At 39.3% G+C, this 13883-nt stretch overlaps 1 protein-coding gene across 1 annotated transcript; it reads left to right on the top strand.

Annotated features, from left to right (window-relative positions):
- The first annotated feature begins 390 nt into the window (after positions 1 to 390).
- nobox (NOBOX oogenesis homeobox) lies at positions 391 to 12821 on the top strand. The gene is made up of 9 exons (XM_014972630.2): positions 391 to 500; positions 2057 to 2814; positions 5964 to 6120; positions 7022 to 7128; positions 7365 to 7510; positions 7619 to 7752; positions 9234 to 9480; positions 10174 to 10469; positions 12223 to 12821. The coding sequence occupies exons 1-9, from the start codon at positions 452 to 454 to the stop codon at positions 12666 to 12668; spliced, it is 2340 nt and encodes a 779-aa protein (XP_014828116.2). The 5' UTR covers positions 391 to 451; the 3' UTR covers positions 12669 to 12821.
- The last annotated feature ends 1062 nt before the right edge of the window (positions 12822 to 13883 follow it).

Raw genomic sequence — 13883 nt, 5'->3', positions numbered from 1 at the left:
TAGAAAAAATATTTTAAAAAAGAAGTCAAACTTCTTCATTATGTTAAAATACAGCAATTAGACCAAGAGCTGATGTTACACTCTCTCTCTCTCTCTCTCTCTCTCTCTCTCTCTCTCTCTCTCTCTCTCTCTCTCTCTATATATATATATATATATATATATATATATATATATATATATATATATTCTAAATCGTTCCAAATGTCTTAAAAAATATTTTTACAGCGACGTCTGTCTCCAAAAACAATCTTGCCTTAACCTTAAACAAAGTTCATGTGCAGTGAGTTATTTCCTCCGTGATTGGCTGCATCAGCTTCACCTTCACCTTTCATGTGACCACTTCCTGTCACATCGCAGAGGCCTAATCAATCAATCAGGCTCGTTAAGGCGCTGTGCTGCGGCCCCTCGCTGCCTAACCCTGAGCGGCCTGTTTGATTATTAGCTAAACTTCATGGACTTGACGATGGCGTGTAATGATATGGACAAGGACGGCGACTTCGGTAAGGACAATCAGCCCCGACGTTTAATTGTTTTATTGTTTAATTGGCTCGTTTGTGGCGTTTTGGCTCGTCGTCGTCACTTTCCATGCCTGGTTTTTCAACTTTGCGAGACTTATTTAAATTCTCAGTCTCTCCTGTGATGGTGTAGCTCCCAGTGGTGCTAGCAGACACTTTAAAAGCCGTGTTATTAACATTCCCGACCCGGTGTTTGGACATGGGGACAGGCTAGAAGGTTTAGCAGCGGGAGCTAGCAGTGTGGAGTTAATTAACCGACAGGTGAGGCGGCGCGAGGCGTTGCACACCTGGGACAATAATTAGGTCACTGCAGCCTGCAGTTTCTCCTGAGGAACATCAGTCATGTGTAATGCTGCCTGCAGGTCACCACGTGACCAGTCAGGAAGGATTTCATTTTAACTGTATAATATTTTAATGTAATACATGCAGATGGGTTGAATATTAATGCTTCTGGCCTTTACTACACCTGTAGTGGCTCTCGAAAGTGTGCACACCTCTCTTAAGACGCCATAATAAGTTATTGTCCACTTTTAACGTGACATGTCTTGCTCAATTTAAGAAACATCAGTTTTAGACAAAAATGTAATCCTGTGATCATTTGTGACCTGTAAATTTAGCAAATTAATAAATGTAAGGAAAGTCTTAAATGTTTTATTTTTTTAAGTCATAAGACTTAATGGAGGGACTCTTAAGACTGAATCCTGAAATTAAATCAGAAAGTGTTAGAGTATATGGGTGGACTCACTTTTTAACATTAAATAAATCTACATTTTTCTTTCTGACAGATTTGTTTTTAAATTAAGTTGTACAGCATATATGCCACATTAGCTCAGTAAAACTTTGCAAATGTTTCATCGTGGTCCCAGCGTCTTACAAAACTGGAAAATCCAGGATTTTAAGAGGCTGTGTACCTTTGAGGACCACTTTTACCATTAAGTGAACACCCAAATGTGAATATATTAAAAAAATATTGCATTGTTAAATTATGTTGAGGCATAAAACATGTTGGATATCCTTAGATTTGTTATATAAATTAACCTTATTTCTATTTCTCTTTTTACATCAGTAATCATCCATAGCTATATATTTTTAATTTTTTGATCAGGTGAATGACTAATTGTGAATTAAGCTATAGATATATCTATGTAGGTCAAAACTGTTGGAAAACCATTTAATCCAGTCCATAGGAGACGCATCTTTTTTATTTTATTTTATTTTTTACCAAAGTTAGTATTACTTATAGCGAACAAGACTTAACACTTCTGAAACTCAAATTATATACAAATATATTTAATGACTCCTCAAACATGTCAAAAACCTGCACAATGATCAGATCTCAGTCTTGCTTAATGTAGCTCAACTGCTTAATGGTAGGATGGATTTAACTTTGATTAGATCAGAAACTGCATTTATCTAGAAGAAGGACTAAATGTCTCTGAAGAAGAGTGCTGAACTAATCATCTTAATTTAGAAATTTTAACGGCTCTGTACTCCAGACAATAAAGAAAAAGGTTGAATGATCTTACTTTACCCTGTTTCAGACGGTCCAAGCCTGCTGTGTGAGGACCTGGAAGATCTGGAAACAAAGGACACTAAAGAGAAGATGAGCAGAGGGAGGGAAGAAGGAGATGAGAACGCGCTAAATCAGAGAGATAATGAAGAGAAGAGAGGGGAGACGGAGCATGAAGAGAGGAACGAGGGGAAGTTAAATGGAGAAAATAAAGTTGTGTCAGAGAAGGAACTGATGGAGATGGAGAAAGCGGAGCAGGTGAAGCCTGAGAGGAGCCTGCAAGCGGAGGATGAGGCGGCAGCACAGGATGTTCAGATGCAAGATAAAGAGACCGAGATTAGCAGTGAAACAATTGTTAAGCGAGCGAGTAAAAATAAAAAAGTTGCAGAAAAGAAAACTGTGCAGAAAAAGAGCAGGAAGAGGCGAGGCAAGAAGCAAAATGAGCACATGAAAACCAGGAAAGGTGGAAAGGAGGATGTCAGTGTGAAGTTAGAGGAGGAAAAGAAAAGGGAGACGCAGAAAGTCTCAGTGACGGCCTCGGAGGAGAGCTCAATTCAGTTTGATCCCTCCGTAGGCCTGATTAGTAGCTGTGAGTTGTCTGATCCCGTTTATCTGGGTATGGAGGTGACTGGGCTGTACTGTCCCCCGGTCCCTGCTCCAGTGCTGCACCCGGCCCAGGAACCAGTCCCGATCCAGTCTGCAGTGCCGCTATCACATGGTGGGACAAAACGACCCCACAGCCCCTCTCAGCCTCACTTTCTCCCCCAGCAGAGCTCCCAGCCGCTCCAGGTGAAGTATTGCTGCTGTCACCCATTGTTAAAAACAGACCTTTACAGATTTTTTTATTGGGGCCTGCCATAGCAGAGCATAGGAAAGCATTTTGGAAGGCATTTCAATGCCTCCATTCAATGCATGGAAGGCACTTATTACTCTACACCTCAAAATAACTGCTGCTTCTTTTCACTGTTAATGTGGCTCGTACCGCTGTGTGCACCCCCACCATATATATATATATATATCTATCTCAAAACATGCAGCTAGATCTCGTCATGCAGGCTATTACTTCTATTGGCATTTTGAGTAACCATGGCAACGTAATTGGGGGAAAAAAAAGAGCTAAAATCAAATCAAAACAAATTCTACAGAGCTACAGAGACACCACCTTGGTGGAATACTTACTACAGAAAAGTATATATGTTTTATAATATATTTACCACCAATGACAAAACAAAATTTTCACTTTTCTGCAAAATTCACCAACTGCACAATTCTTAAGTATTAAGTAGTGTAAAATAAGTAGTATTTCAAAAGAGCAGAGGAAATCTTCTGTTTTTTTGAACAATAACCATATTTGTTGTTAATCTGTTGCTAAAAGATGAGAATGTTTTCTGGTAAACACGAACTAAAGATCTGATTTTTACTTTTGCAAAATTTATCAACTGTAAATTTCTTGTCTAATCTGATAAGCAGTTTGTCAAGAGTTTTTGTTTTCTAAGCAATACTACTACTTGCTATTAATTTGGTGCTAAGAGATGAGTGTTTTTTTTCTAGTAACGAATTGTCACAAAGTATAAAACAGATTTTTTTGTATTGAATGTTGAATGGCAGCATTTAGGCTAACATTAGCATTTTAGCTAATTTTAGTTTATACACCAATTTTAACATACTGAATGGAGTAAGTCCATGTTGCTCAACATGCCTGTGACTCTCCACTTGCTATTGAGTACACTGTAGCTTACTTTAGCATTGATGCTAATTTTTAGCACCAGAATGCTGGGTTCCAACTAACGGGCACACTTTGGCAGGCCCCGTTTAAATTTCTTCAGAAATTTTCAAATTTATTTGTAAGCTCTGCTGTTTTGACTGAGGCTGATTTTTTTTTAACCACCCTCAGTTTTAATAATACTTGTGCAAATTTTGGGGAAACTAACAGGTGTTTAATAACTCATTTGCCACATATAATTACAGCCTAAGTGTGCATGAAATGATGCACACTTTCAAACGTCTGTGTTATTAATGAAGCACCTGTGAAAATGCCATTTGGATATTAAAGCTTAATTTGAGGTGTGAAGTTATCATTTGGTAATGGCGCCTCTCTAAAGCTTATAGCGAGCTTGAGCAAACGCAGATTGTGTATTCTCATTACTTTCCAGTGGAAAGCAGCACCTTCACCATGAAATCTGTTTTCTTTTTGTTGTTCATGGTTTGAGTTGCAACAGTTAAATTTTTTCTTTTATTTCAGAATTCAAGCTCTAACAAAGTACTGACAGGCGACAGTAACTTAAAATTTTATGGTTAAAATATTGCAAAAATTAATAATTGTTTTAGCTTTAAATATAACGCTGCCTTATAAACATATCCCAGAAAAAAAATACAGACTATCAAATAGTCTATTTTATAATGTTGAGTAAAAAAATAAATGAATAAATAAAACCCTGTACTGCTAAGCAATTTATTCAATTCAGTATTGTTATATAGCGCCATTTCACAAATGTCAAATCAAAGTACTTCTTTAAATTTCTGATTCTAGTTATCAAACCGTGCAAATAGATACTTTTGCTCTTATTTGTGACATGGCCTTTAACAATAAAGTATCTGTATTTTTAGACATAAAAGTGATAATGACTCAAAAAACAAATCGAACATGTTTTTATAGCTGGTGTTTCTGCATTTCATTTATTTTAAAATGCCTACAATGAGGATATTTGTAAGTGGCTGCAGACGGAGGACCCTAGATGTCGGCTAATTAGGCTAGTTTATTTTTGACTGGACTCTGGACCTCAGCCAGGCACAGAGGGATTAAATGACTGTTGTTGCATCCATCAATCCTGCCTCTTTGTCTGTTTCAAGTTGACTTTAATGTGCTTTGCTGGAAAGAAAGACAGAGCTGTGCACACTGAAGATCTGCTTAAGTGCGAGTGGCCGTCTGTCACAAAGCCTGATGTGTAAAGAGCTGGTTTAATAAAGAAGGAGATTTTCAGTACCTAACGTAGTGCTTAAACTTGTCAAAACTCGCCCATTTCCAGTCACCAGCCAAGCTGCCAGTGCATCTCTAATTGATTGTAGCGGTATTTTAAATGTCAAATGTACACAAGCTTGTTTTGATCTGCTCAGTTAGTGAGTATTTCAGTCAGATTATACCTTTCAAATGTTTGTCATGATGTTTATACAGATTAGGGAGAATGGTGGGGCTCAATCTGGTAACTTTCATAACTTTATAAGTTTTGTAGAATAACAAATATATTTTCCCACTTTAATAAATGTCTTGCAGTGGTTATTTTATATTTAAATTATAAACGTGATGCCTTTTTAAAAAATGAGTTCTAGATGATATAATCGACTTAAAAACAACCTTAGGGTCTTACGCAATTGCAGGTCTCTTTTTCTTTTAACGGACTAACCAATTGACACAAAACTGAGGACATCATTATCTGCATCCTGCAGGCCCTGTGTACAGACATATTAGTTGCGCATAAGAAACATAATCAGCCAACACTGGAAATTAATTGCTTGCTCCTTAAAGTCCAAAGCCAACTTCTATTGTTAGAAAATCACAGCTGCATTGCTTTCAGTGGGTTGTAACATTCAAAAGACAGGATATCATGTTGATATCCGTAGGCTGTCTGTGTAGACTGGAGAAGCCTTAAATTTAATTTAAGCATTTCAAGTATGAGAAGTGCTTCTATATTCCTGTACATTTATCCCTGTTCCTTTTGTGTGTGTGTGTGTGTGCTTTTTTTTTTTTTGGTTCCATATTTCAAGGATGTCCATTGTAGATTTGAATAGTTGAATTTTGAAATTATCCTTTGAAGTGAAAATAAAAAAAGAGTAGAATAATTTTATTTTCATAAAAAGAAGCCATACAGATAAATAAATGGTGGAAACCAAGAATTTGACAGAAATCGTTCTTGAGTTGATGCTGATTTGGATTGTTGCAGGTAGAGATAAGTCAAGTCTGCTCCACCCGACGCTCCATCCGATACAGCAACAGAGGCCGAGGTCGGGCGCTCAGCTGTCCTCTGCCGCCAGGGTCCGAGTTGTTGGCCTGCGTCCCGCTACCACCGAGGAAGAAGACACGGACGCTCTACAGTACAGGTAGAGTGTCTGTTTTATACACACACACACAGTTTGTCTGCGATAAACTGTTATCGCAGGTTTTGATTCAGGTTTAGGAGTCGGCATTCTTTGGCAGAGGTCTATCAGCAGGCCACATCTCACCGTAGTAACACTTGCCCGCACAAGCACGTAAAAGTTCCCAAAATGATCAGATTGACACGAAACACTGATGTTTAACGCACCATGCATGTTGTGGCGCAACAACATCTCATGTTTTGAATATCAGAGCTCTTACCATCATCTGGAATGGAAAGAATATGACGCAAAGAACAAACCTATCAAGATTTGGCCATTTACTTATAATGACAAGGGTAGGATCATCCAAGAGACTGACTCTTTCTCTGAATATGTAATTCCTACTGTACAACATGGTGGGAGCAGGATCATGCTATGGGCATCCTTTTCTCAAGCAGTGTCAGGAAGCTGCAAAGAGATGAGGCGTCCTTTTTCTCATGCAGCCAGAACTACCCTTCAGTAGTTTAGATTAGCCTGTGTATCTGTCTAAAGTCAAACTTTAGATCTAAATCCAATCGAAAACACATGGCATGACTTGAAAATTGATGTTTACAAACACACTTTATCTAATCAGACTGAACTTGAGCTTTTCAGTTTCAGTCTGTAAATCTGCAAAGCTGATAGAGATGCACTCCAAAACACTTAAAGCTGTAATTTGGCAAAGTAGAGGAAGAATTCAAATTTTTTTCTGAGAAGTTTTTAAAATCATGCATAATTGTTGTTTCACAATTAGACACATGTTTGTCACATGAAATCCTTCTTAGAAAGATGAAACTTGTGTTTGTAATTAAAAAATGCTGCAGTGTTCAAAGGTTGAAGTGTTTGTCAAGTAGTTGATGTGTGTGTGTGTATTTGGGTGTTTCAGACCAGCTGGAGCATTTAGAGGCGTTGTTCCAGGAGGATCACTATCCGGATGCAGAGAAGAGGAAAACTATTGCTGCGTCAGTCGGTGTCACCCCTCAGAGGATTATGGTCAGACTATCCCTCTGCTCTTCTGATCTCCACAAACTAATTAACACATTCATTATTTGGTCATTTACTTTCTACAACAAAGAACAGATAATTAACGGAGACAACTCTCAGCTCCCTATGTTGTGGTTTTGCTTGTCACGTTTCATCTGTTTAAAATCAGTTTCCATGTTCACTCAGTGTAGTTTTTGAACTGAAATTGATTTAATCCTGTTCTTCTCCGTGTTGCTGTTTATCAGGTTTGGTTTCAGAACCGCAGGGCGAAGTGGAGGAAAGTGCGTTCAATTACAGCCAAGGCTGAAACTGCACCGAGCAGAGTTGAACACAGTATGAATAGTCCAAATCATAAAATCAATCCTCATTTAGCTATGCAGACATCCAGCAGGTACTTCAGTAAGAACCTCATTTTCAGTGATTGCATTTTAGGTAACATTTCAGATTTACCATTTATAGTGTTCTTCTTTTTTTCTTCTATTTTTTTTACTCTGTTTAGGACAGGAGTGCATCCTTTTTCTGGCCATATTGCAGCTTCAGTACCACAGATTGCCTCTGCAACTGCTTTTCCCACACTGTCCACTCAGACGCCATCCTCCTTCAGCAGCCTGTTGGAGAGTCTTAACAGCCCAGGTACGTAAACAACTATTAATAGAACTGATATGTCCCAGTGCCTTTCGTTACAATGCATTGGTGTTGTATTCTCCCTATCCTTCTGTCTCTCCTCTACTTTTCTTTCCTTCTTTTTCTTCAAGTCTTCTCTCCCATCTTTCTTGCATTCTTTTACCCTTTCATTTCCGTCTCCATGCCCATTACATTTGAAATAAACCCAAAGCAAATTCTACTAAAGTTTTATATACATAACAAGTGTCATAGTGACAGCAATAATGCTCCACTTGTGAGTGTAAATCTGTTGGACCCGACTTGGTACTCAGACAACAAGTCGGAGTGCCACAATGTCAGACAGGATGTGTTAGAAAGAAGAAATGCATTTGTGTTTTTTTTTTTTTTTTTTCTGATTTGACACAAGCTGCAGTTTTTGAAAGTTAATTAGCTGTGAGGTAATTAGTTTGTGATCAGCTGCAAACCCAGCTCTGACTGATTGTGTTATTAAATGAAATTCGTCCATGGTTTTCATAAGGATAACTATCTGAACACCACTTTAGCAGTTTCTTAGGATGCATCCACATCAGCCCTGTTTAGTCCGCTTTAATTGAACTCTAGTTTTTTTTCTTAGAAAGTCTGGTTTGTTTTGGGAGGTGTGAATGTGCAATCGAACTCTGATGATGTGGACCAAAAAAGCTCAATCTGATCTGCCTAAAAACCTAGGTCTCGGTTCGGTTGAAATTAAGTCTTGTGCGATTTGAATTCACGTGTGAATGCTAAGTGAACTGGAGAGCAGGAAGCTGACTGAAGCGAATGATGGCATTCTGGTTAAATGCAACTAAAACAAACGTGAGTGTAACGTTAGAGGACGAAATAGGAAAATCCTGCAGTCGCTAAAATCTGATGCCATTCAAATCTTGTTTGCATTTCGTGAAGAAGGATGTTGGGCTCAACGTCGTCTTCAGACGTTTTTAGATCATTTCCTTCAGTGGTTCTTGGTGCAGCGAGGGGGTGAACCAGTTTTTCAAAAGGTTTGGCTCATTTGACACAGTGCAGAGTGAAAGCAAATTGCACCAGCTGAAAATGGAACAAATGCTGCAACTTTGGTCCCCAATTTGCCAGAATCCACTGGACTATCTGGTGCCTCAGCTTCATCTGCTTATTTCTGGTCTGATTGGATGAAACCGCCACACATCTTTTGAGAGAGCATACATCTACTTCTACGACATCTTCTGCAGCCCACTCTCTTGGGAATGAATGAAGGAATACCTTTTCAGCTCTTTCACGCAGTGCTTTGTCTTAGCTGGACATAATTTAACTGTAGCTCTGTTTTGACCTTATTTTTTGTATTTCTAAGCGTCAGCAGAACGTAGTGGTCAGACAAGTGATTCTGTGAATTGCTTCCTTTAACCACTGCTATGTTTTACCAAACAGTTTATTTCTTAGTGTATTATGATAAGTTATTCTTGATGTATGGGATTTTTTTTAACATTTGTTTTATCTTGAAGGTCAGAGCACAGGGAGAGAAATGAGCTCGGGGAATTTGCAAGAGTATCATCACCCCCGTCCCATGCACAGCCCTCCCCCCCTGCGTCGAGCCAGCCTCCCTCTTCTTCCTCCTGTGTTCAACTCCGTCACACCGACTCAGTCTCTGCTCAACACCCCAGCCCAAACCCCACCTCTGTTTCTCGATGCTTTGGAGAGCGGTGCCTCATTGGCTCATTACGACACCCAGTCTCACCAGAATGATACCAGGTAAGTTTAAAACTCAGTAAACTGTGTTACGAGTACCAGGGAATAATTCAAAGATGAAGAAGTGCAACAACTGACAGGGAGACTGAGCGTAGGCAGATAGGGATCCTGTGAAATGATGATGGCTCACACAGAGACGGTTGTACGAGAGAGTGGGTGACAGCTGGTGGTCTGAAATATTTCAGACGTCACGCTGCGAGACTGTTGTAGTTAATAAATTGATTTGAATAAAGACAGCTTTGTTTTACAGCAGCTAGAGATTCCACCAATGAAATGGGAAACTCAAAATGCAACACAGAGCAAGACCCACTTTGAAAAATATGTAAGCAATCAGTTGACCCAAATCACCTTTATATATATTGGAACTAGGAAAAGACAGGATTTTGAAAGGCTGGATTGTGTTTTATTTTTACTTTAAGTGATCATATAAAGAATATGCCGTTGCTGCTCTGGGGTGGTGAGGGAAAAACGTCAACAAAAAAAAATATTGGGACAAATCTGAGAACCTCCAACCCTAACCCCAAACATCACCTGCCAGGTTGTGAAAACTGTAGATGCTGAGCTGACAGTTTCTTGGACTGATGTTACTGGGAGCTTAAACCTCACAGTGCCTTGTCAGCAGCATCCAGTTAAACCTCTTGTGTAGCAGTGGATATATACCTATATTTGTTAATGTGTCTTTTGTGATCCCTGCAGCTCACTCTTTGACTTTGCGGAGAAGCTGAGCCAGCAGAGCAGCTCGTTGTCTTATCAGCTTCAAAACTCCTTTCCAACCAGCCAGCATCAGCCTCAAACATCTGTACCCCACATGACCTACCTTACTCCATCGCCCTACCTCACCCCCAACCCTCCAGACTCCAACCCTACCTCCTACCTGACGTTTGCACCTGGAGGAAGCTCGGCTGGACTGGTCACGTACTCAACAGGTGGTCACACCTACTTTCAGTCCCAGAGGACCGGACAGATCCTGCTGCAGCCAACCGGCCACCATGGTGAGACACTGGGACGAGACCCCAGCTGTTTGGAAATTCATTAAATGTGTAGCATAGAATAAGCATGCATTTAGTTGTTTTCAGCCTCTGAATCCTTGCTGAATTGAAAGCAGCATTAAGGAAATCTCACTCAATTAAATGCAGTAATTGCTCAGAGCTGCAGATTGTGTTTGCTGTTCATCACTGCAAACAATCTTTGGAAATTCTTGCTGCTGAGAAGGGTTGGTGCCCGCATGATGGATAATCTGCACATCTGTGAATGCACTGAGATATGGGCTGTAGAGCAACATATGGTCCTGCACCTGTAACCAATCTAAATAAGCTGAGATTAGTCAAAAATGTGCCTGAGAAAGCTTTGATTACGTGGGCAGCTGAATAACAATAATAATTTCAGTATATTTTGGAAGTTTGTCTTCATTTTCCTCATTCTTGCAGGATTAAAATATATTATTTCAGCTAGAAAATCTGAGAAAGAGAAACCACATACACACATAATCAGTGTTTTGTCAAAATCAAAAGATCTGCATCCAGATGTTTCTGTTTGCAAGTTATTCAATCATGTTCAAAGACTATATTTCATTTTCAATTTAATAGCTATTCCAGGGATTATGGTCAGTGAATTCAAAGCCCTTTTTCTGACTCTGTTCATAAGTTTGGCATTAATAACAATAGGACATTCAGATACTGTATATATTCTGGTTCTTCATACATTTGCTGAACATATCAATGAACTGATGCAGCAATGGTTCATAAATGAATGACGCTTTAACTTGGTTTTAAAGGATCTGTAATTATGTAACATAATTCAGTCCAGGTTGATTAGTTTATATACTTTTCTCATTGTAAACTGGTTCTAATGCCAAAGAGCATTGAAAATGATCCTGTTTTGTGTTTTCTGAAATATAAGATATTTCTTAAAAGCTATTTCTCCTCATTGACTAAATTCAAATGTGCCGCTCCCTGACTGCATGGCGCTCTGGGCAAGGAGCAGGAATGAGTCTCGAAAAAGAACTGCTTAATTTATAATCAGACAGGTTTTGTGTTGGTCTTTGGGATCTGTGTGCACATCACCATGGAGGATAAAATGTATGACAAGAGTGGCAGATGAGAATGATGAAGCTGGCTGACAGCTGCAGTGCAGTAAGACGTTTGTGCGAACCAGCAGCAGCTGTTGGGTTTAATGAGAGATTTGGGATGAGAAAGAGAAAAAGATACGATGGGAACTGAATAAGGAGTAGCATCCAGAGCAAGTCGGTTCATCTGAGCTGCTTTTCAGGGCTTGACTCTTCATCTTTTGGTGTTTCCATGGTGGGTAATGGCAGGTAGATGGTCCCTCTTTACTGGACATAGTTTCAATCAATCAAAAGTTTGGACACACCGGAAGCTGACCAAACCTTTCCAACCAGCATAGAAAACAATTATTGCTATTCTGTTAATTTTAAAAATTTTTTTTAAACTTTATTTAAATAATTGTGATACTTCTAAGCCTGGATAGCTCTTCTCATTTTTAGCGTACATTGAAACTCTTCTCCAGGTCCGTAACCCAGAGGGAATGCTGATACATCAGCAATGAACTCTTCCTCTCAGAAAGCACTTACACTGCAACTGTTTCCCACAACCGTACCATGTTGTGGGAAACGATTCCATGAAACAGTTTAATAGAAATTCCTGCTTTTGGTGTTTGTTTGTTTTTTTCTCAATTAAAAGCTTATTTGCTGTAGTTTTTTAATTGTTTTTCTTTTCCCTCTGCCAGGTGGGGTGGCATCGTACCAGTCGTATCCGTGGAGTAACTTGTACAGTCAGCCGGGTGTCCACCAGCGCACCCAGTGTTCCTCCACCTACTCGGCCAGCTTGGGATCCGTTCGAGACCACCAGACACCCTCTACCTCCAGCCTGCCTGTCCATCCTGGCTTTCAGGTGGGAGAGCTTAACCCTTCACATACAAACTTGCAGCAAGCAGCAGAGACCCAGTCACACGTTCCCGCTGGCACCGTCGTCCTCCCACCAGTGTCCACTCTGCGACCCTCCTGTCTCAGAGCTGAGATTACTCCGACCAGTTCGTCATCGCTGCTTCCCTCTCAGGTCAACTCCATGTCTCCTCAAAGCCCTACAGCACCCTCTTGTGTTAAATTGGAGTATGACAGCCCTCGAGAGATTCACAGTCACTTCCACTGTGATTTCTCCCCAATACAGTTTTGAATCTGTGTTTGAGTTTGCCTTGTGTGTAAATAGTGTAACATTTTTGTATATTTTGTATTATTAATATATCTTCTGAGTGGAAATGTTTGTATCTTAATACTCCGATGGGCTGCGAAAAAGCTCAGCTCCAATAAATGCAAATGGAAAGGTTCATTTTATTTGCTTAAATTGCATTTAAAGCAGATGATCTGCTAACAAATCATATATATTTTTATACAAGACAGTGGCTACAATCTTATGGGTTTCTACATATGAAGTCTGATTTATGTGCAATGACAGCATCACAATTTATCCATTTAATTTCATACGTCCCTGAAATTAAATGGATAAATTGAATGATTGAATGACCATAATAACAGGTAAAATCAAATTTTTTGTTTTATTGTGCAACTATATTTCTGCAGCAGCTCTGTAATATACATTGAACAACAATTAGAAACACAACCATGTCGCTTTCAGTCTGCCTCACTTTGAGTTTAAATGTTCTTAAAAGAAGAAATCAGGAAATTTGTTCCCTTCTGTTATATTATCACAATAATTTTAGCCAGTGAAACACTACCACGATTCACTTCACTGGAATTTTATTGAAAAATCCCATGAGATTTTTCATGGGAAAGTAGGTATTCCTGAATACCTACTTTGCAGTAAGAGTTGAATAATTTTAGATGCATCTGCTTTTGAAACTGCTAAAACATGAACAGGCGCCAAAAATGTTGCTTTGAGTTCAGAACTGTGCAGATTCTGGTGAAGTCAAATATCCACAAGTTCTGGCTTATAAGTGGCAAGTCAGTGTTTGCTGTTGCCTTAAAAAAATGTCGAATGTTTAATCAGCCCTTATAGTTTCTGCCACCTGGGTATTTCAGGAAATTGCACACAGTCAGGAACCCTGATAAAACTTTCCACCCCATCCAAAGTATTTCCTGCCAACGTCCAGGTGCCAGACACAACCTCGTCTTGCCCCGTCCCGTCAAGCTGGCATTTGTCAAGAAATAACTTTTACTGAAGTCATCAGTAGGTAGAAAGTGACAGGTATAGCTCTGACTTTTAGTCATTAAATAGTTTTTGTCAAAATTCATTGAGAAATGAATGTTATTGCTTATTCTGACCGATCAGTTTTATCTAAATATACAGTCTTCCTATCCCATATTATGATTGACCACACAGTATCCACTAATTTTGGCTAAGAATATGTTCATGTGTGTAAAATCAAGGAAA

The sequence above is a fragment of the Poecilia mexicana genome, unplaced genomic scaffold, assembly GCF_051168715.1.
Source record: "Poecilia mexicana isolate PSO_F unplaced genomic scaffold, ASM5116871v1 scaffold_11, whole genome shotgun sequence".
NCBI lineage: Eukaryota > Metazoa > Chordata > Actinopteri > Cyprinodontiformes > Poeciliidae > Poecilia > Poecilia mexicana.
This window is presented reverse-complemented; position numbering and strand designations above follow the sequence as displayed.

Coding starts and splice junctions, on each gene's coding strand:
- nobox (XM_014972630.2), top strand. CDS start 452: ATGGACTTGACGATGGCGTGTAATGATATGGACAAGGACGGCGACTTC. Junction 2,815..5,963: donor AGAGCTCCCAGCCGCTCCAG/GTGAAGTATTGC, acceptor GGATTGTTGCAG/GTAGAGATAAGTCAAGTCTG. Junction 7,511..7,618: donor GCTATGCAGACATCCAGCAG/GTACTTCAGTAA, acceptor TACTCTGTTTAG/GACAGGAGTGCATCCTTTTT.